The sequence below is a fragment of the Melanostigma gelatinosum genome (assembly GCF_949748355.1).
Source record: "Melanostigma gelatinosum genome assembly, chromosome: 7".
Taxonomy (NCBI): domain Eukaryota; kingdom Metazoa; phylum Chordata; class Actinopteri; order Perciformes; family Zoarcidae; genus Melanostigma; species Melanostigma gelatinosum.
In genome coordinates, this window is record NC_136640.1 from 2991773 (window position 1) to 3015096 (window position 23324).

General features: G+C 42.1%; 2 protein-coding genes across 3 annotated transcripts in view; both read right to left on the reverse strand.

Annotated features, from left to right (window-relative positions):
- xaf1 (XIAP associated factor 1) overlaps positions 1-727 on the reverse strand; it is a gene marked incomplete at its 3' end in the record, with an annotated part of 4137 nt that extends 3410 nt beyond the window's left edge. The window contains exon 1 of the mRNA XM_079271538.1: positions 627-727. Within this exon, the coding sequence (XP_079127664.1) occupies positions 627-664 (38 nt within the window). The 5' untranslated portion in view covers positions 665-727. The remainder of the gene's footprint in view (positions 1-626) is intronic.
- Positions 728-4239: 3512 nt separating this feature from the next.
- Positions 4240-23324, reverse strand: part of ecel1 (endothelin converting enzyme-like 1) — a 36610-nt gene continuing 17525 nt past the window's right edge. The window contains exons 6-17 of one of the 2 annotated variants that reach the window (XM_079271202.1): positions 22575-22797; positions 17737-17835; positions 17198-17272; positions 16488-16591; positions 14993-15051; positions 13327-13378; positions 9600-9667; positions 8920-9044; positions 8118-8183; positions 6895-6990; positions 5884-5960; positions 4240-5501 (exon numbers count right to left, since the gene is read on the reverse strand). In XM_079271202.1, coding sequence (XP_079127328.1) covers positions 5402-5501; positions 5884-5960; positions 6895-6990; positions 8118-8183; positions 8920-9044; positions 9600-9667; positions 13327-13378; positions 14993-15051; positions 16488-16591; positions 17198-17272; positions 17737-17835; positions 22575-22797 — 1144 coding nt within the window. In that variant the 3' untranslated portion in view covers positions 4240-5401. Of the gene's footprint in view, positions 5502-5883; positions 5961-6894; positions 6991-8117; positions 8184-8919; positions 9069-9599; positions 9668-13326; positions 13379-14992; positions 15052-16487; positions 16592-17197; positions 17273-17736; positions 17836-22574; positions 22798-23324 lie in introns of both variants that reach the window. The other variant, XM_079271201.1, reaches the window with a different exon arrangement.

Consider the following 23324-nt stretch of genomic DNA (forward strand, 5'->3'; position numbering starts at 1 on the left):
AAATAGATTGTTCCTTTTTTATGTATTTTATTTTGGACGTTTTGTCACTGCAGTCGGTGCATGTCCTGTTGCGCTTTTATTTTGAAGGTATACACCGGAAGTAGGTAAGAAGCGGTTAGAAAGTCTTAGAAAAGTCGCTAAAGGGACGGAAAAAGTGATTTAACAAGGAAGATGGATGCGGTTTTATTATTTTAGCACCTGGCCGATAGAGGCCGAAGTTGTTACGGTGTGTTCAATAAAGACGTATGGACCACAGACCAAGACCACAGACCAGTTCAGCCGGGATGCTGCACAAAGGATGCAGCTTTAACACATGAAGCGAAAGTGACTTTGTGGTCATATCGTCTTCAGCTGTGGTGTAACCTCCCAGTTAAAGAGCAATAAATAGGGAAACTAGATTGAAACACTTTAATTTGAATAATGCACCAAGCAGGACTTCATCCCACCGCTCTCTCAACCGCATATTATCTTTAATATTCAATATACAGCTGAATGAGGCTGAACTTTAACAGCAACCAACGTGTAATTGCTCCACATTGGTTCATGCCCCACGGACATGATTGATTTTTGTCAAAACAGCTGAAACTTTAAACGTCTTTTAAATGTAAGTGAAGTTAAACTCTCACCACGTGCCGCAGATGCGTGTTGCCTGTTTGTCACCCATCGGAAAAATAAATCCTCCAAATAAAGATCCGCTTGAAGACAGAGGATCGACCTGCTGACTCGATATTCAGTCTCAAAACAGCAAAACAGAAAGTGAAATTCTGCTCCGTCACGCGCTCTTCTTTTTGCGCACCTGACACAAGGTGGCGCAAAGAATCCTCTGTCCTTATGTTTCAACTCTTACAACCTGATTATATATTTGACATGACAGCGCGGGAGGAAGCTGGTGATGTATTAATATAATAACAACATGATGAAGTACTTTTGATGGTCTGTGCGCTGCCAGGAGAGAGACGATGAGTTCAGATGATGAACTCACTTCATGTTGAGGATGTGACACGTTTAGAGGCTTGTGCTGCTGCTGCTGAGTCGGTTTAATCAGTTGTGGAATGTATTCATCCACATAAATGATCTCAGTTTAATACAACAGTCCTGTAATGAATAATACCTTCATGGAGGTTATAACGGCTCATTGTGGATTCTGTAGTTTCCAGTGATGTTGACTTAGCCTCAATATTTATGATTTGCAAAAACTCAAAATCCAAACGCCGGGTTGCACTTTAAAAAGTGACCGACTGTTTGTAAAAAAAGCTTCTTTTCATAGCAAGACATGCTAGTTTTTGATAAGGTAAGATATTTAACTGAAATTATTATTTTAATAATAATAATGTCTTTTATTGATGTGCATCAGGATATGTCAACGATATTTCTATTATTTTTTTTATCTCAGCATTAAATTGTTTAAGTTGTTTTTCGGTTTGAACAGCAGATGGCGCTGCTTCATCATCAGCTGTGTCTGGGTCACGTGATGAACTACAGCTATGTGTTCTACTATCTAATACAACTAAAATAGGAAAACGTATCAAACAAGCTGCTTTTAAATATGTAAAGTATATCATGTTTTATTTTGAAAATCTTAAGCTCCTCAGCAGACAAACATCCACATCCGGAGCAAAATGATTCAATGTTTTGGGCTGCAGTTGATCGCATACCGACAATGAACACAATTTATTTTAATTTCTAAAACACAACAATGAGACCACAATCATCCGTCTCTGTTTGTCTTGTGTCCCAGAGTCTCATAGGAGACGAGTGTTCGTGTGGGAGGAAAGAAAGAAAGATTAAAAGAGAGAGACAGGTTCTAGACACATATATTGGTTTGTAAAGTCTCACACTGATATTTGATATTTGTCCTTCATTAAAAATCAAAGCCAGCCTCTGTTATCTATCTTTGATATGAATCCTTTTTTGACTTCACATTTAATGAAATCTGAGGTTCACCTTCATCTGACGGTCTAACACTGACGCTCGTGATAGTGAGCACACTTTGAAAGAACAAACTTTATATATATATGAATAAATATATATAAATAAATATATATATATAAATATATGTATGCATATCCAGAAAGCAGGAGGAGGCAGTGAGGAAAGAATTGAGGCTAAACACACATTCACCTGGAGCTCAGGGTGCTAACGCGTGTCCATGTTGACCGGCAGGAGGAGAACAGGAGGCTCATGGGACAGGTGAGAGGCAGGTCACCTTCACACTCAGCATTTCTACTGATACATATACTGACAGTATTCTTTAAAAGATGAGACCTCTATTGATCCCACATCTGGGAGATTCATCTGTCAATGCAGCTCAACAGTCAAAGAAAGAAAAGTGATCGAGTGATGAATAAAGATGAGAAACCAAGTCTCGAATAAAACTAAAATAATGGAGCAATGATCAGATGTACTGTAATCACCTTTCACTTATTACCCTGAAAACTGCACGGGATAATTGCATCTTTGATGTGTTACATTGTACGATATATAATATATATGTTTGTGTGGAGCAGTTTAATTTAAGGTACAGCACACACACACACACACGCACACACGCGCACACACACACACACACACACACACACATCAATTTAGGCTTCTCATTTTTTAAATGAGTCAACTCGGTGCAACTAAATCGGTTTAAAGGTGCAGTAGCATATTTTAAACACACGGGGGAAGCAGAGACACGTGATGAAGATGATGACGTCAACATGTGGTTACGAGTAAAGGACGGTGTGATCGTCCCTGAGTGTAAAGTTGAATCCTCGTTTGTCCTTATTCTTACCTGGTTGTTCAAACATTGTTGTGTATTGTAGTTTAGTGTTTTGTTTGTTTTTGGGTGTTTGCAGTTAAATGTGAGTTACGTACAGAACAACAGAATGTACAACACAACAGCTGCAGAGAATACAAGTAACTCAGAGTCAAACAAAGAGGTGGTGGAGCAGGAGAGGCGCCACAGCTCATTTCTACCTCGGGTCCCCCCTTGTGTGTGTGTGTGTGTGCGCGCGCGTGCGCGTGTGTGTGTGGCTCGCCATAAAGCAACAGAGACGAGAGGACTCTTCCATGAAGACGCTGCTTCGAGAACTCAGAGGCAGCAGAAAAGTTTCATTCCGTTCATGATTTATTTTAAATTACAGAGAATTACTGTCACAGACTGGCTTTTATGTGATGTCGCTTTTCTGTTTCATTTTTATTTGTTGATTTGACAAAATTATTTTAGTTTATTCGTTTATTTTTATTGTATCGATTGTCTCACTGAGCTTTCTGTTGTTGTTATTATTGCCTTGCTTTTACTGCTTTGTCTGTCAAAGCACTTTGTAAACAGACCCAGATCCTCCAGCAGAGACCGGTCCACCGCGGACAGACCCAGATCCTCCAGCAGAGACCGGTCCACCGCGGACAGACCCAGATCCTCCAGCAGAGACCGGTCCACCGTGGACAGACCCAGATCCTCCAGCAGAGACCGGTCCACCGTGGACAGACCCAGATCCTCCAGCAGAGACCGGTCCACCGTGGACAGACCCAGATCCTCCAGCAGAGACCGGTCCACCGTGGACAGACCCAGATCCTCCAACAGAGACCGGTCCACCGTGGACAGACCCAGATCCTCCAGCAGAGACCGGTCCACCGTGGACAGACCCAGATCCTCCAGCAGAGACCGGTCCACCGTGGACAGACCCAGATCCTCCAGCAGAGACCGGTCCACCGTGGACAGATCCGGATCCTCCAGCAGAGACCGGTCCACTGTGAAAATGCTACTGTGAGGCTTCTGTCATTGGTCAACACCGTGCATTGGCTTTGTTTTAATTGTAACACATTTCCTGACATAGTGTGCACTTTAAACTGTCCATGCTGCAAGCTGCTCCCTGTTCACAGTGCACCTTCAGACAGGACCAGTGTTTCATCTGGCAGGCTGATCGTAACTGGTAATCTTTATGAGCCACCCCTCCGGTTTGCACAGCTTGTTGACGCTGCATCGTAAATGTGTTGATTCCCACTGTGTGTTTTTTTCCAAACGGGAGTCAGAGTGGGAGAGGTGGACCTCTACCATCGAGCTGGCTCACACCGCTGGAGGATCCGGGGCCCTGTGAGGACACGGCTGACGACACAATCACACCGGTAATAAAGCAACGTATCTCACACAGACGACAGCAGCGACACACAGTGATCCTTTGTGTTTATTCAAACGTTAAACGATGACCAACAGAGAAGGAAGAGATAGCAGCCACGTGTGAAATAGCAGCTATAGAGTCAGACGTGTGTGTGTGTGTGTGTGTGTGTGTGTGCGTGTTGTCCTCCATCTATATCGATCCAGATTTAATAATGTTCAGGAGGGAAACATGCACTCTCATCAAAACAAACGGTACAACCATAACATCTGATATACGTCTCCACTGTACAAAGATTCTTAGTTTTTTTGTGCCAACCGATTATTGATACAAAAGTATTTTTTTTTAGACAACAGAATATAAATGTATGATTCTCCACCTCTCATCGTCGCTCTTACGTACAGAGGGTTGGCTTGTTATTTGGTGAGTTAACTTGTCTTCCGTCTTCAGTCGGGATTGTTCTTAAATCGGGCGCAGCTGTTGCTGTGATTTCCTCTTCTTGAGCGTCCACTGTTTGATGAACACATCTCCTCTGTGGTTTACTTCAGGCTGAAGAGTTGAATAGATACGAGACGCAAAGATCCTCCGTTTGATGTTGCACTTCGCTACAAATCCTGAGAAAACAAACATTCACCTTTCTCTTTTTTGTTTAGTTTTTTTTAGAAAAGTTGGACAAATCTTTATAAACCGTACAAACACTCACAGCAACAAGAGACCAAATGCAGGCAAACGATACATCAGTGGTGACGGCTGAACGGTGGTCATGGCTCTCTGCAGCCACAAGAGGGCAGCGCCGCGACACAAATCAAAACCTCCGACAGCAAACGGAACAGGACAGCAGCCTCTCGGCTCAGGACGCTGCTGATCTCAGTCCATTTCTTAACAGCTGTCGGGGACGGAAGTCACTGGTTTGCTGCCAATCTGTTTGTGTCTGATATATTTAAGTGTTTCTAGTTGAAGCTACAAAGAAGAGAAACTGAGGAAACATGTTGCTTAATAAAAAAAAATTAAAAATAGCTTATGAATTCTATGCACGTGATATATCCGCTTAAATACAAAAATAGATGATTTGAAAGTAAATGTAAACATATAAAAATATATATATCATCAAATGATATATATGCACATGATCAGTGGTCATGTGACCCATGCTTTAGATTGGTTAGTACAGACAAACGGTTGGATAGGCTTCCTAATTGAAAACAAGTGTTCTGATAATGTTATAGGCAAGACGAGGCTTTCTGTATCATCCTGTCGGCTCTGATGAATGTGATGATGGAGGGAGGGAGGGAGGGAGGTCACCACACGGAGCATTTGTCCGCGGGGTTCATCGGGGAGCTCTTCGGACAGTGGAAAACACGGGAAAACTCATCAAACTGGGAAACGCTGCCAATCACCCTGCAGGGGAGGAAACACGGGAACGTCCAGTGATGTTGAGATCGGGAAACATCTGCAGTCACGATGCAGTTCAAGTGCAAAAGTTCAGGCGTTTCTTTAACATTACAGCCATACACATCTTATTTACATCGTTGAGAACATATTTCTTTCTTGTTAAATATTGTTTTTTGGTTTTTCTTTAATGCATCACGGTAGTTTAGATATAACAATCGCAGAAACGTGATTTGACATATTTTTAACGTTACCACATCTTTTTCATTTATTTTTATTGGGTGTTATCATAGTGATCAGCTGAGATCTTTCTCAACATCAATGTCCACAAATGAAACAAACTGATGACTTTCTGTTTGTGTTTTGTGTTCTGCGAGTGAGTAAACTCTACCTGTAGTGCTCCGGCGCGTGTTTGTCAGTCAGCAGCTGCAGGTAGATGGACTGAGATCTTCTCTTCATGCACCAGTTCTGGAAATACAACAACAACACAACAGTGACCCGACCCGGAGACAGTTGAGCCAAAGTGGGACAGTCTGGCTTCCAGCGGCGGCAAGTAACGAGGTACATTGACTCACTTTTGAGGTACTTGTACTTTACTTTTCACATTTTCTTCTACTTCATCTCAGAGGGAAATATTCTACTTTATTTCATACACTACAGTTGTTTTAAGAGCTTTAGTTAGGCCTATTAGTTACTTTACATTATTACATTCATAAATAGCTGTTTGAGTCCCAAAGAGGTAAAATGATCCAATATTTCATGAAAAGCAAAGATTAAAGAAAATAAATTGTGCAGAGCTTTATTTTTCCCCTCTTATCTTCCTCAGTAATAATGTCACGACCCCTCAGATGTATCTTGTGACCCTTTGGAGGGGCCTGACCCCGAGTTTGGCAACCTCTGGACTAAACTACATAACTGGCTCCACCTCGAACAGCTACAACAGTTAAAAGTTACATAATTAGTGTTGTTTTAATGTAATATGTAATGCAATACATCATATATGAATGTTTGCACATATACTGTACTTGATTTTCACATCACTTCCCCGTAGCAAGAGTTTTAAAGTTGAAAGCTAAAAACACTGCAAATTGCATTAAAAGTGTGTCTCGATTTTCGGTTACATTAAGCCATGAATTTCAATGAAACCATTGAATATCAATGATCGTGGTAATAGTTACAAAGAGCAGGGGTGGTCTAGTGCTTAGAGCCACTGCGCCGCCATCAACGCTGCGTTTTGTGATCCGTCCAACGGTTAACGGATCCATCAGCTAATGCCGGGATGAAACACAACTCCTACCTGCTCCCTGTGAGCCGTCGCTCCGACGGAGCGGCAGCTAAAATGATTTAACATGTAAATGTAATGAAAGACGACAGCGTAAAAACCACTGGGAGGCTTCTGTACCTGTGCAAAGGCAATGAAGACCAGCTGTTCGTGTGTGTATTTGAGCCCAGGGAGCGGCCTCTCAGGTCCATGTTCCCTCACCCACTTCTGATACGCCTGGAGAGAGAGAGAGAGAGAGAGAGAGAGAGAGAGAGAGAGAGAGAGAGAGAGAGAGAGAGAGAGAGAGAGGAGGGAGTGAATAAAGAACACACAGCTTCCCCTTGTAGATATCTCAGCTGATCTAACTGACGGACCAACAGTCTCACAGCTGTTTGTGAAATAGTCAAGAGATGCGATCTGTTGGTTATGTTTCGGCAACAAAACTACAAAAAGTTACGGTTCGGCAACAAAACTACAAAAAGTTACGTTTCGGCAACAAAACTACAAAAAGTTACGTTTCGGCAACAAAACTACAAATAGTTATGTTTCGGCAACAAAACTACAAACAGTTATGTTTCGCCAACAAAACTACAAACAGTTTTGTTTCGCCAACAAAACTACAAACAGTTATGTTTCGGCAACAAAACTACAAACAGTTTTGTTTCGCCAACAAAACTACAAACAGTTATGTTTCGGCAACAAAACTACAAACAGTTATGTTTCGGCAACAAAACTACAAACAGTTTTGTTTCGCCAACAAAACTACAAACAGTTTTGTTTCGCCAACAAAACTACAAACAGTTTTGTTTCGCCAACAAAACTACAAACAGTTATGTTTCGGCAACAAAACTACAAAAAGTTATGTTTCGGCAACAAAACTACAAACAGTTACGTTTCGGCAACAAAACTACAAACAGTTATGTTTCGCCAACAAAACTACAAACAGTTTTGTTTCGCCAACAAAACTACAAACAGTTATGTTTCGGCAACAAAACTACAAACAGTTATGTTTCGGCAACAAAACTACAAACAGTTTTGTTTCGGCAACAAAACTACAAAAAGTTACGTTTCGCCAACAAAACTACAAACAGTTTTGTGTCGGCAACAAAACTACAAACAGTTACGTTTCGGCAACAAAACTACAAACAGTTACGTTTCGGCAACAAAACTACAAACAGTTTTGTTTCGGCAACAAAAATACAAAACGTTACGTTTCGGCAACTAAACTACAAGTCAAATACACAGAAAACAAGGGATCCTTTTGATACTAACAGTAATTTTTGAGGAGTAAAGACATATTCAGGTGCTACTGATAGAGTTTGTGAAGCCATGAATTTGTACATTGATTGTCCGATATTACTCACGTAGTACGACAGTTTGAGTCCTCCCATGTCTGCTATGTTCTCCCCCAGCGTCAGACGACCGTTCACCTAGACACACAGAAAGGAAACGTAAAGCTCTTGAAGTCTCTACCCCTATGCTTCTGTGCTAGTATGTACATGTACTTCAAGGATGTACTTCAATCCTGGATCTGGCGTGTGATAAAAAGACATTTTACGAAAAGTTCCACATTTTAGGAAATTTGCTTTCCTACCAAGAGTTAGAGACAATCATTTTCTGCTCATCTCTGTTGTCTGTACGCTAAATATGAAGCTGGAGCCGGGAGACTGTTACTTTAGCTTAGCATAACAACTGGAAACAGCCGGGAACAGCTAGCCTGTTAGCTTAGTCTGTCCAAAAACCAAAGAGTTACAAGTTAAGTCCCCGGACAAAGCAGCCGAGCAGTTTTCATTGGCGAAGTGCTCCTTTAAGGGAACGTCCATGTAATCAAGCGTATCTATTTGTAATCTGCAAACAACATTACAAACGTCTTCCCCAGAGAACATTTGATGTAATCACCAATAACAATAAATCAAGCTGCATCATATTAGAGCTGGACACAGACTTGCTGACACGGTTTTAAACATAAATATCAGCTGACCCATGCATCTATGAAATGATTGTTTGTGCAGTGTGTGTGTGTGTGTGTGAGTGTGTGTGTGTTGAGGATACCTGCAGTGGAAGTGAAAGCTGATATTAAACAGTTTCAGCCTCAGTATTGGGTGAACCTCGTAATGCCATTAATGCTGCCTGTGTGTGTGTGTGTGTGTGTGCGCTCAGACCAACCCTCTGGTTGTAAACGGTGAAGTTGTCGTAGAGCTTGACGATGCATTCGGCCTTCTTCTGGAACTTCCTGTAGGACTCCTCTGTCCACCACTGTTTGAGGTTGCCGTGGCGGTCGTACTGGCCCCCTAGGGACATGAACCATTGCATCACTAAGATAAAGGGCAAGGGGGGGAGGGGCAGTGTTAGCGTGGAGACAACACAACCTGCAACTTTCCTTCACAGTCAAAAAAGCTGCCCAGCACGCCATCTTTGAAGCCTTTTTGTTGCTGCGGGAGTCAAACCATTAGGAGGCAAAGCGTTGTCCGGATGACTTTGGCTGATTCCGTTCAAGGACTTTTCCAGCAAACTAAATATAAAATAACGTTTGACCGGTAGGTGTGTGAACTACCAGCTTCTTTCGCAAAGATATTCCAGTACTTGGTAGGTGATTCGCAGGAATATTTAAAAGTCTTCTGATGTGTCTGGAAGGGCAGCACTTTTGACTGGAAATGAAAGTCAGAGATTGTGGCTCAAAATAGTCTTTTGTTTTTGGGTAGATTGTACAAATTAACCAAATCATCAGGGGACCCTCTGCTGCTTCTGTGGAATAGAATAGTTCAGTGCAATAGCGGGAGGACTCTGAATGGTGAAAGCATGGGCGTTGTTTTGATGGATGAGGTGAAGAGGCTGTGAATTCTTACCCCAGTCATCATATCCATGCGTTAGCTCGTGGCCAATGATCGCTCCTATTCCTCCGTAGTTCAGAGACCTGGCAGCAGGAAGGAGAAATGTGGACCATTACACAAAACTAAAACTTTCTAGGTATCTACAGTAAATAATCATATCTGTCTGTTGAATATGCAGCTAGATCCAAGACGCAGTTAGCTTACCATAAAACATTGGAAACGGGGGAAAGCCTGGCTCGTGGTTGTTGTATAAAGTAAGCAAATGAGATTTTGTTACCTTTGGACAGAGCCAGGCTAGCATGTTTCCCCATCGTTTATGCTAAGCTAAGGTAAGCTAAACATCTCCTGACAGCAGAGTGGTATTGATGTGGGACTTCAAAAGAGAAATCAAAGATTTGAAGTCCCAAACTCTTGCACGTTGTACACAGCTTCAGAGGTCATCGCAGATCATGAACTTGGAGATATTTGCATTTGTTCGAATGTAGAAATATCTATTTTACCGTTACTTGCTTGACAGATGCCGAAAGTTAGGTCTGTGCTTCTGCACTTACTGAAGAACAAAGCAATATGCCGTTTGACTGATTTCAGTCATCTCATCACAGACAGCTCTGTGGCTTTCTTCTCTGGTTTTGTCCCGTTGTCCTCATTGCTAATTCTGCTCAGCCGAGCCAGTTAAGATGCAAGTTGCACTCGGGATCTAATTTCGGGTCCGTGTGGCTCAGATTGGTATAAAAGCTCAATGCCACATTTCTTTCCTGCTCGCACTCATTAGTAAACATCTGTTTTACATGTGAGGGAAAATCTGCATTGTGAGCATAAATCTTAATTTCCCAAGTCGTTGAAAACAAAATGCAACAACCCGTAACACGTCCCCACAACCTGCTCGTGTCCCCAATGCTTCCAAAAAGCAGCGGGTCGCTCAACCTCTCCTTGACCCTGGGACGAAGCTCGAGTGCTGTCTTTTTCGCCACATGCAGATACAGAGAAGGATGAAAGGGCAGACCCGGGGCTATTCACATGGCTACATCTGAAAATGACTTTCTGACAGCTAGTCGATACGCTGCCTCACACCGGGCCTGACTCCCCTGCTAAACTAACTGGCTGATTGAAGCTTCATTATACTCGTGGTGGAGGTGTCTGTCTGTGTGTGTGTCTGTGTGTGTGTCTGTGTGTGTGTGTGTGTGTGAGGGAGAGTTTATGGGAGGTTAGGGCTACTGCAGTAATAACTTCAAGGAGACAGGTACACACACACACACACAGTCATGTTTTCATGACTTTTGGGGACATTTCATTTCCTGGAGACTTACCATGACCATAACCGCTACCAGCCTAATCTTAACCCTTACCCTTATCTTAACCGGAGACCGACTCTTCACCCTAAAATGCAATGATTTTTTTTAATGGGGACGAGCAATCTGTCTCCATTTGTACCCCAAAATCGCCGGTCCCCACGATGTATGTTTAACATTTAAAACTACACGCCCACACACACTTTACCATATAATGAATTCATATTGATTAGCATGCATGGCAGCAGGTAGTACAAGTAGTGGTGGTGATCACCTCTAATGAAGACATAGAAGTGTGAGCTGATGTTGGGTGTATAAACTGCTAATTGAAGTGTGTGTGTGTGTGTGTGTGTGTGTGTGTGTGGCTACTCGGGGGAGTTGATATGAATACAGGAGGTGCAGCAATTTGGACCGTTGTATTTACTGGCTTGGAATAACTCAATACTGGCAGCAGTGGTTTGCCCCCCAGCGAGGAGCTTTGGAGGAGCATACAAAGGGTATGTGGAAAACACAAGAAGGTGGTTGTTCACCTGCTCATTACTCGGTGCTGCGGTGGTTTCTAACTGGCCATTTACTAAACCACGCCAAAGAAATGTTGTAGATTTGATTTTATACCTTCCAGGCAGCCGTTTGTTTTGAGTTCATGCCAGTATTGTATGAAAATAAGCTTGCAGAGAGTTGAAACGTACCCGTGACAGGTAATTCATCACTGAAAACAATTAGTTTTCTTTATTCTGAAGGTAAATTATTCTCAGTTGCCAATGGTAACTGTTAAATTACCCTGTGGAAACACGTTTTTGTTCCAGTGTTCAATGTCCATGTTTTCAAATTCTATGCTTAATTTTTACATTTTCATGTAATAACCATGGGAACCTTTTTCAAAACGGCAGCATACCCATGTTAATAATAAAACTAGTACTCGTAATACATTCATGGTATGACGTGTTCGGTAGATGGTTAGGAGTCATAATTAATAATTTACAACAGTATAATTTATACAAGTTTATATGCACAGTTAATAATTCATGGAGTACAACATGCATGGACCTTTGAAACATTAGAGAAAGGTATAAATACAGTGATTGTGTTTCAGATGGAGTTTGTATTGAACCTCAAAACCTTTTTGGTGCAGAATGAAATAAAATGTGAAATGTATAAATTACTCAGAGCAAGTATTGAATGTCTGGTCAGGCTTGTAATTTGTAAGAAAACATTTAACACTTGAGAAGTGTGTCCTCCTTTGCTTAATGAAACCCGGTATTCAAAACATATATTCAAGTTTCTTTTGGTTGAATTGAGATGTAAAAATGAAAGTTGAGTCAAAAATATCCACTTGCTCAAATTGGCCGGATCAACTTCAGACTCTACAACCAAAGAGAAGCAATGGAGCCTGGATGGCGGTGATATTTCATTGCAACGAAAAATAACATTTCAACATTAAGTCTCAAGTCTTTGTGCTCATGTCCAAAGTCAAAGCCCAACTTTGAGTTTCCAGTCTTAAACAAGTCGTAATACTGTAATCATTTTTCAGTTGAGCTGCTGAGTTGGTGTACTTGCACAAAATCACCTTTCGTATAATTCTGTCTGTGGTCGAGTGGATCTGAAGGAGTTCAGTGTTGTCTTGTTGGGAGTGAAAAACGTTAAAGTTTGTTGATTCGGGAATTGAACACATTTTTGACACACTTAAAAAATAGCTATACATCTTAGGGCTTGGGAGAAGATATCAAGTATTTTCAAGTGTAAAAGCTTTCATCTACGCAAAATACTGAGTCGTTGGTGTTAACGTTTGTTTTGATTTTGTCAACTGGAATCTTAAGTCATGAAATTCATGCCTCGAGTCAGTCATGTGACTAGAGGCCATATCTACGGTGATTACATTTAAAAATTATGTATTTAATCGTTGATGAAATTCAAACAACCATGGCAATTATTTGCTTCTATATAAAGTGTAGTTTTTGGTATTGTTATCAACACGAATGTATATTTGTATATTTGTACATTTGTATATCTGTATATTTGTAAACATATTATCAGCCATGAAATACTCCCATATCTGTCACACCTTGATTAAAATAAGCGTTTTCTTCTAAACCTGCTTCTGAAGAGGGGGATCTTTTGTGCTCTGATTAAAGTTCCGTCCAATAACGCCGTGACTCTAATTCACGAATTTCTCATCACAGAGAGCTCGCCGAGATAAATAGAAGCCACGAGTCGGACGGGGGAGGCGATCTACTTTCGCGCGCCATCAAATTACTCGACGGACTCAAATTTAGGGAGGCGACCTCTCAATGACACCTGTTCCATTAGCGGCACCTTGTTCAGTAATTGAGCTCTGGGTAGTTAAATTGGTTTGTTGGGACTTCGGGGAGGCAGAGCTTTGCCAGACTAACGTAGCCGTTAATGAGCCGGTGATGCTGGAGCCTCCCTATAGGACCGAAGCCGGCACTACTTACTGTGGGAACTCAGGGTTATAGAGAGTGGGCTGCAGGATGCCGGCAGGAAAGACTGCAAAAGAGATAAAGAAACCAACATGAGGGAGGCGGTCCGGATACAACTGGTATGAATATCACACACTGGTTTCAGAAGAAGTCGTTTTTTTTGTGAAAGTCACAGTGATACAGTCTCCTTTAGATGGAAAACGACAGTTCGGAGGAAATGGAAATCACTGATGCCTTAAAGCCGCGATAGTGCAGCTGCTATAGAGGACGATGACAGAAAGTCTCTCGATTTCCCCAAATTCCTGTCAGCACACAGAGCGAAAATACAAATCAGTCTCCTCAGCAGCAGCAACTACTTGCTTCATGCAGAGGAATCTGCATTCACCAGCGACGTGTTAACTCCTTCCAGTCGCTTTAAAATGATCATACACAGAATATTATCATCGGAACTATCGCATGATGACAGCGGCACGTTGAGGTAATTTAAGATTCATTTGAGAAAATAAGAATACGTTCCCCTCAGGATGAGTTGTGATGAATCTTAATAACTTCGGTGATCCTCTGACTGTTCCCAGTGGATCTATCTGCAACACTTCCCATCAGCCTCAGCTTAGTCTCTGTCAACATATTCTGCATTGTTGTGCAAATAAATACAGATTATAAAAGGGAAACTACCTTTAGAGAAGAATGTTGACCGAATGTTGATTTCCTTTGTGATCTTTGACTGTAAGAGCGAGAGCAGTTGTAACCGAGGACTTTGGTCATTCTTTCAAAGTTCCGCCGATAATGAAACATGTAAAATGTCCTAATCCGCTGACCTCTAGTTCCCGGGGGATTGGCCTTAGCTGTACTTTGTATTTAGTGCTAATAAGCAAATGTTAGCATGCTGACATGCTAAACTAGCATTGTGTTGGCATTATAATTTAGCACAAAGCACTACAGCCTCACGTACACTGTAGACTCTTTGTTCATATTTTTATGGACAAATCAAATAATCAAAAAAAATAGTTACGAATTGATTCGGTCATTTCAATAACTATGATTGCAGTCGTAATGTGCATGTAGGTAGTTCGGATTCAACATCAGTCATTTACTTTATATATTTAAAAAGAACTCCACTATGTTCGGGAGCTCCTTTAAATTCAATCTCTTTCCTCGTCTCCTCGTCTTCAAACCGGAACCTGATTCTAGACATGTAATAAAGAGATGGAGGTGAAGCTTAAGTGTGCAATATTAATTAGATTGAAATGAAAAGAAGAGCGGGAAAGTGAATACAGAGATGAGAGCTGAAGTGGCTGGTTGAAGTGAGTGAAATAATGTGTGTGGGTTCAGAAAACAGGAAAAAGAAGTGACCCAGGGGGCTCCTCCGACTCCTCCCGTCCTCTAGCATCAGCTTGCGAGCACGCCATTGATTTTTCTGCGAGAGATTTAATCCAGCCAGACAGACAGACGAGCAGGCCGATCACGGTGGAAGACGGGGGGGGGGGGGGGGTATTAAGCATGTGAGGTGCAGATCAGAGGAGAAAGTCAGCGATGAGACGGAATGTGATATGAGGAGGTGGACGCTTTTTTTAATTTCCCTCTAAGCGACATGTTTGAAAAAACAGGCGTCAACGTGGTGTAATTGCGTGTAACTAATGCGCGGCCCGTGTTGCGGTGCAATGAAGAGTCACGCACTCACCCATTTGGTTCTTGTTAGGGAGGTAGTAGGCATTCAGGGCCTGAGGGGGGAGAAGCCACCTGGGGAGAGCATGATCAAACAAACAGGGTTTTAAAAGATGGGATCCCTCACACACACACTCACACACACACACACACACACACACACACACACACACACACACACACACACACACACACACACACACACACACACACACTAAAATCACCAATTTACTCGAAAACAAACCCTGAAACCTGAACAAAATCCCAAAGACTTCTCTGTTTGTCTTTGAGTGTTTGAGGTCTTTCTCTCTCTCGCAGACATTTTGTGCCCTTTATTGAACACTTTCCATAAGTCTGCATTCCTGCAGACTTTGCCCAAGGGAATTACCCACAATTCATAGCAATATGACGTTTTAAACACAGGGATATTAGTGGAAGCAGGAGACATAAAAAACAAGGTAAACAAAGAGATGTTCAGCCTGACAAATTACATATACTCTGAAACAATAAGGATTAAAGGTGGAACATGCACACCGTATCTATTCAAACATTGATTTTTGATGTAAACAAGTAAATCGATGATTTCTCGTCTCGTGACGCAAAGAGCCTGGAAGACGATCACATCAGGGAGTAAAAGCACCCGGACCCCCGGAACTGAGCTGACGTCACCCTTTAATTGTTTTTTGGCGCTTGGGATCGGGCTTCTCTCTCAACCCTGGTGAGAAATACTCAGTGTGTGAGCTCCAACGGCCAAAGTTCCTCCGCTCAAACCGGACAGTTCCTTTACAGTAATCCACTTAAAGCCAGACCAATCGATTGGCTGCAAAATCCCCCCAAAGCGCCTCACTGTGAGAGTGTGCGATGCCCTTGTGTTGTGTTCTAGGAGTGAAAGACTGATGGCTCTGCAGTGCAGCGACGGAGAGGAGACAAAACACCGGGACGAAGAGGAGGAGGAGGAGGAGGAGGAGTGTTTTTCTTTCTTTATTTCCCGGCGACAACACCGAGTGAGTGATGAAAGGTTCACTTTATTTAGGGCGATAAAGGAAAGGAGTGTGTGATTTAACTCTTCAGGGCGTCAAGCGTTGGCTAATGACGCCGTGGTTCTGAGCACCTTGGAATACTAATGTGACTGTAATGTGTTGTTGTAGCAGAGAGACACTCAATCCACGGGTTCACTGGGAAAAAATGAAACCGCATATCCCACAGCACTTTTCATGCAGCCTGGCTGCTGCAGATAAGTAACTCAAATGGATTTTCTCCAGCTGAGTGTGTCGATTTCGGTATCTGTTGGTTTAATTTAGAGGCGCATCAACAAATGTGTCAAGCTTTAAAAAAAGGACGGGACACGCGTTGGGCGTGTCAAACGTATGAAGAGGCCGCGGCGTCCGGTGTGAGGCCTCAGCTGCACGAGCTCGGGCTGGATTTCACAAATATTAACTTTCGTTCATGGCTTTGCGCCGCGTGTGTGTAGAATGAGGTTAACAGGCCGCTGAAGCTCGTGTGGCACTCACGCATTCTTGTCCACTTCCTCCCGGATCTTCTTCACCGACAGCTTGATGTTGAAGTTGATGCTGTTGAGGATGTTCTTGAAATACGTCTTCTCGTCCACATCGAACTGCAACAACAACGGATACGAAGTTATTACAAGACATTCAAACAACATTTAGGCAACGTTTGAATGTTTCAGCTAGTCACGGTGGAGCTCATTTTATCCACTTGAAACTGAATGCATTGCAGCCAAACTACTGATCCATGAACCACTAAGCACCTCAGAGCTGCGCTGCAGTACGATGCTACGGCAGTAAATGCACCTTCCCTTCTTTGAGCACCTCCACGATGCACACGCCCGGTTCTACAGGTTTAAAGCGGGATTACACGTTAACCTTTCCCTCCCACAGTTAAACTCATTCCACTCGTCCCAAGCTGTTCAGCACATGTGTCCGTCTGTACCGTTGCCCCCCCCTCTCATTGTTTTGACAGCTGAGGTTTCACATTCACCTCCTGGTTGCATCAACATACTTAAAGTATGATATTTATTCGAGCGGTCTCAGCTGTGTTCCTCGGGTTCATTTACCCCTGTGCATGGTGTAGGTCGCATGTTAACACCAGAGAGAGAGAGAGAGAGAGAGAGAGAGAGAGGGATGCTGGGAAAAGGCATTTGCTCGTGTGCGGTGAGGACGACCAGACGAGCTCAGAGTGGAACAGGAAGCTCATGACTCACCCCGTACTCTTGATCTATGAGCTCAGGTTTGAGCATGAAGTCCGGGTATCCTGTCATCACCATCATGTGCTTCAGCTGGGAGAGAAGAAGAAGAAGAGAGTGACGGAGGAAGTGGAGGAGAAAACACTCGTCCAACGTCGCCCCACATCCACTTGTAGTTACTAATACACAAACACACACACACACACACACACACCAACTAATCAAGCAAACTCAATGTAATAGGATTACAGGGAAGCTCTTTATATTCAGCACGGCCCTCTAAAGGGATTATAACTTCAGATTGTAGAAGTATTAGACGGGATATCTTGCAGTGCAGACCCTAAATCGGCACCACAGAGAGATCCGGATTAGGCGATCCCCACTTCTCAATGTCAAGCCCTTGATGTATTCTATCACACACTTCCATCTAACCAAGCAATCAATCAAACCCCCCGGAAAAAAAAGGAATGGCAAAGAAATAATTAAATCCTTTTTCAAATACTAATGGGATGTGACGGCGAGCGGTGTTCTGGGATGCAGAAGCAGAAGCTCTGAACCTTTGCCCTGGCTGCCTCCTTGGTGGCTTCATCCATCCAGTCCAGGTCCTGCAGCCGGAGGTCCAGCGAGTGCTTTATGTCCTCCACCAGCTCCTGGACCTGGAGGGATTTCACATGGATTTATAAATGCACTTTTATTGAGCACACAGATCATATTTCACATTAAATATTTCTGCATTCTGCGTTTTTTCTCACTAAAAAGTCAAACTGAGTGAGAGTAAAACAAAAGCGAGGAGCAAAGTCAGAAAGCTGCTGGTGTGACGTTGCTCCACTAGTGTGTGCTGTTGACATTTAAGAAGGTTCGGTTGGTAATCTTGAGAAACTAGGTAAAGCACGCTGGATTTAAAAAATGATCCGATCTAAAAACCCAGCCCAGCGTTGCCAACTCTTGTCCAAATGATGGCAAACTCACAGCTTGTAAGATAGCAGCTTGAGGAAGATGAGCGGTGAGTCACCGGGCAGAATACAGGCAGGTCGACCGTCCAATCGTTACACTCGGACCAAATAGATTAATCGGACGAGCTCATTGAATTCCTGCGACGGCCGTAGATACCAGATTCTGTTTTTGTCAGAGCACAATTGATCGCTGTCTGGATGTAAAGACAATTTCAATTAAAATATTCAGAAAGTTTTTGAAGAAGAATACCAACCCTGCCTTTAATGCAAGAACTGTGTTCTTCAATATAAGAGTATCATATATCACTAAAACATTGTCTCTTTGCTCAGACTTCATATTTACACAAGTAATTCATCTTTACTTGTGTACGTGACGTTTTTACAAAATATTCTCGTCTTCATTCCATCCTGTTATTTAGTATATATATACATAGATATATATCTGTTGGAATTCCCCAAACCTAAAAAGTTCAAAGGTGCAGTTAAAGTGGTGACGCATACTTCAGGGTTGCTCGTGTTGCTAACAGACGATTGGGATTGAACGCTGGGTTTCCCTTTCCACCTTTGTGAACCCACTGCTGCCGCTTCTGTGGAATGTGAAATCCCATGTCCAATATGTAATTGCCACTGACCTTATTTGCAGCTGAAACACGCAAGTGGAAGCGTTCAACCGTCACAGAAATTTCGATTTGGTTTAAAAGAAACCCCAGCATGGGACTCCGGCCTATTTTCCAGCTGCCAACACCGACGACGCAAGTCGAAGTGGCTGAAATGGGACGCTGTGACTCGAGGTCTGTGACGGCGTAAAGTTACAAGTTAAAATGTGAGTAAGCTGCGAAGCCACCGAGAAACTTTAAGTACTGACAACGTCCTTTTTCTTCCTTCCAAATTCCAGAAGAGGAAGTCACCTCCACATCAAATACACTTTAGAAAACAGCTTTGACTGCTATCAAAGCAGAATATTTTGCCTTTTGCATCCAGGAGAACTATGAACCTGAGGAAGTATATTCATAATATTGAAATTTAATCTTCAAGTTCGATCTGATACTTTTATTTATACATCAGCAGAAGAAATGAGGCGTGAATTAAATAACTTTCCGGGACATTAAAACAGCAAAATTGGCAAACCTACATTTTTCACGAGCTGCCAAATAGAACGACCGAAGCTCTTGGTTCAAGACTACGCATTGCATCATCTTAAATTAAGCATCTGATATGAGTGAAAGTACCGCTGATTCTTTCAGAGGTAAGTTGCAGCTGCTGGAACACATTCTCTCTCTCTTGGTCGGTGGCCTACGCTTCCATCGATGGCGCTCGTTACTTGCATACATTATACCTTATTAAAATAAACTTCTGTTTTCACAGGAAACAACTTGGATCTTGGAACTTGGATCTTTAAAATATTAAAAAAAGTAAAATAAAGTAAAATGAAAATGTCATGAACATTGCTATATGAACAAAAGGGCAATAACATTTGGTTTGCAAACACTTATTAAAACAAATGAGGTGCTTTTTAGCAGCAGTATTCCTTTTACACAGCAGCAGTTCTATCTCTTCTATATCTGTGCTCAGTGTGTGACTGTATGTGAACCGTTCCACTGCTGTGCAACAGGAATAACCTGTTTCAGCACGTTTCAGCTCAAATGTCTGTCTTCATGACAGTCAGAGCATGTGAATGCAGCTCGACTCTTCATCACTATGATGCTGTAACTCCGAGGTGAGGATGGTGACCCAGCGATCAAAGAATAAAGACACTTTACGCACAATTTAGGTGTATTAGGTGCAGGTAGCATGTTTTATACTTGTGTATACTCATGTGAATATAATTCATACTTTGTTATCTTATTCTGAAATATCTTATTCTGAAAACCGGATGTTCGTCTGAAGAAACCGGATGTTGTCTCACATTAATCTTTCCGCTAACTTTCTTAGCTCATTCTTGAGGCTCATACGTGCGTCATTCGTTGCGATCCTAAAGGTGCGTTCACACCAAACGCGACGTGAATACTAATCGATACTAATCGATACTAATCGATACTAATCGATACTAAGCGATACTAATCGATACTAATCGATACTAATCGATACTAAGCGATACTAATCGATACTAATCGATACTAAGCGATACTAAGCGATACTAAGCGATACTAATCGATACTAATCGATACTAATCAGCTGCAGTTTGTCTCCACTTCTCTGTGGCTTTTGTTAGCTTGTCTTGCTTTTGTTTATGGAACTATACTTCTCCCACACGCTGCATCAACGTAGTCTGCTGAAGAGCAGCGGACCATCAAAATAAAAAAAATTTAAAAACATGCGTTAACTCTGATAAAATAATTGCCGGCGTTAATGAATGAATGCGTTAACGCTAAATTTACGCGTTGACTTGCCCGGCACTAATAAATACACAAGAAACGAATCAGACAACAAGACTCGATGACGACAGGAGGTCACGCTGAAAGCTGATTGGTGGAAGAAACACACGTACGGAGCAAAGCTGACGAATTAAATACAACACAGGTGATTTGACAGGAAGTCAAAGGACACACGAGGCAGGGAACTTCAAAATAAAACATGGATACAAACTAAACCAAGGTGATGACTTCTGTGTCTTTCCTCGACCATAACTGCGGTTTTCATGTGCCTAAGGAACAGTTTAGCCATCCAAACCTTAAAGTACACAGCAGGACCTGGTTTTGTTACAACCCGTTTTGAATTTTTCCGATACTATAAACTCTATTCAAGTTTTTCAAGAAAAAAAATCATTCTCTGCTCTTTAATTAATCAGAAAAGGCTCCAAATAGCTTGAAGCATGATTGAAACCTACACTTTAGTATCTCAGTAGAATCTTAAATTGGGAAACTTAAATATCAATTGCATAGAAAGTAATTAGCGCCCATGAATGTCTCCGGTCGTGTCCGACTTGCTTCCTGCTTTATAAGTCCTGAGGTTTCGGGCAGTCGAGTATCCTTTCTGATCAAAGAGCTCAGAGTGACAGAAGACCTGAGGTGCGTGTGTTTTTGTTTGATTATTATGAGGTGGAGCGCTTGTTGACGTCCAACATTCAAAATGAATAAGTCAAATCCACAGAGAGAACATGTCTCTATGTTGATGCATTGGTGGCAAGATAGGTTTATCGTGCCTGTGTCGGTTTCATAGACAACAGGCTTGTTTTGGACATACGATGGCTTTTGTATGACTTAGTATACTATGACTGTTTGTCACTATTTGCCACACTCTACATACTATGACTGTTTGTCACTATTTGCCACACGCTATATACTATGACTGTTTGTCACTATTTGCCACACTCTACATACTATGACTGTTTGTCACTATTTGCCACACTCTACATACTATGACTGTTTGTCACTATTTGCCACACGCTACATACTATGACTGTTTGTCACTATTTGCCACACGCTACATACTATGACTGTTTGTCACTATTTGCCACACGCTATATACTATGACTGTTTGTCACTATTTGCCACACGCTACATACTATGACTGTTTGTCACTATTTGCCACACGCTACATACTATGACTGTTTGTCACTATTTGCCACACGCTACATACTATGACTGTTTGTCACTATTGTCCACACGCTACATACTATGACTGTTTGTCACTATTGTCCACACGCTACATACTATGACTGTTTGTCACTATTTTCCACACACTACATACTATGACTGTTTGTCACTATTTGCCACACGCTACATACTATGACTGTTTGTCACTATTTGCCACACGCTACATACTATGACTGTTTGTCACTATTGTCCACACGCTACATACTATGACTGTTTGTCACTATTTTCCACACGCTACATACTATGACTGTTTGTCACTATTTGCCACACGCTACATACTATGACTGTTTGTCACTATTGTCCACACGCTACATACTATGACTGTTTGTCACTATTTGCCACACGCTACATACTATGACTGTTTGTCACTATTTGCCACACGCTATATACTATGACTGTTTGTCACTATTTTCGACATAATATACTATGACTATTTTTCACAATTTTCTGTTTTTCACTATTTGGAAAAAAAAACACGGCCGGTTAGATTTAGGAAAATATCGTGAAATACTTAAGTCAGATTCATGAAAAGATCGTGAAATATTTGGTTTGATTTAGGCACAAAAACGACTGAGTTACTTTTAAAAAAAGATCGGGAAATATTTCGTTAGCTTTAGGTAACAAAACTTCTTGGTTAGGTTTCGGAAAAGATTGTTGTTTGAGTTAAAATAACGACGGAAGTGCTTTTACTGAAGTACGCAAGTTGCGTGACTAATAAATCAACGTTTACGTCTTGTTTTACTGGGCATTGAACAGTGGTCTATAGCTGACAGAGCTACGGTTGTTGGACATCCAGCAACCTGTTGGTTTTTGCAGTCTTCATACTCCCCCCCCCCCCGTCCATACCTTGGCCTTGCTCTGCGAGGAGAAGTGCTGCTGGACGAACAGGGCTCCCAGAGCCATGCCGAAGTGTTTGTTGGCCTGAGTGAGGCAGAGCCGGCCCAGCTCCAGCTGCTGCTCGGTGCCGTCGATCTCCCGAGAGAACTCGTGGATGGTGCTGCGGAAGGCGGTGGACAGGTGCTCGCTCAGCGCCGCCACGATGCGCCACAGCATGTAGTTATGGAGGACCCTAGGACGGAGGAAACAAGGAAGGAGGATGGATCAGTTGCATTATCATAGATTTGATATATATTATAGATTTTTTTTGTTGTTGAAAAAAGTCTGTTTTGTTGCCTAAAGCAGGGGTCTTCAACGTTTTTCAGGCCAAGGACCCCCAAACTGATAGAGAGATGGAGCAGGGACCCCCGACTATATATGTTGTATAACATTGTGTTCTATATTAAATGGGCCGAGTGCCATGTATAAACATACCTCTTTATTGGGCATGCAACACTAAGCTATTGAAATCATACACAGGTTCATGTTTTCATGTTTTTATTTTAAACATGTGCGAGGTACAGTGAGTAGGGGGGCCGTGCCACTGCCATTTATAAACAGCTGATATCAATGCCAAAATCAACATTGTCTGTCAATTGCATGATACTCATGCATACAAGCTGTTCAAACTGATGTTTTTATTTTAAACATAAATGTGGAAACGAAAAATGAGTGATGGCCTATTAGTGCCGCTGCCATGCAAAAACATACCGGTGATCT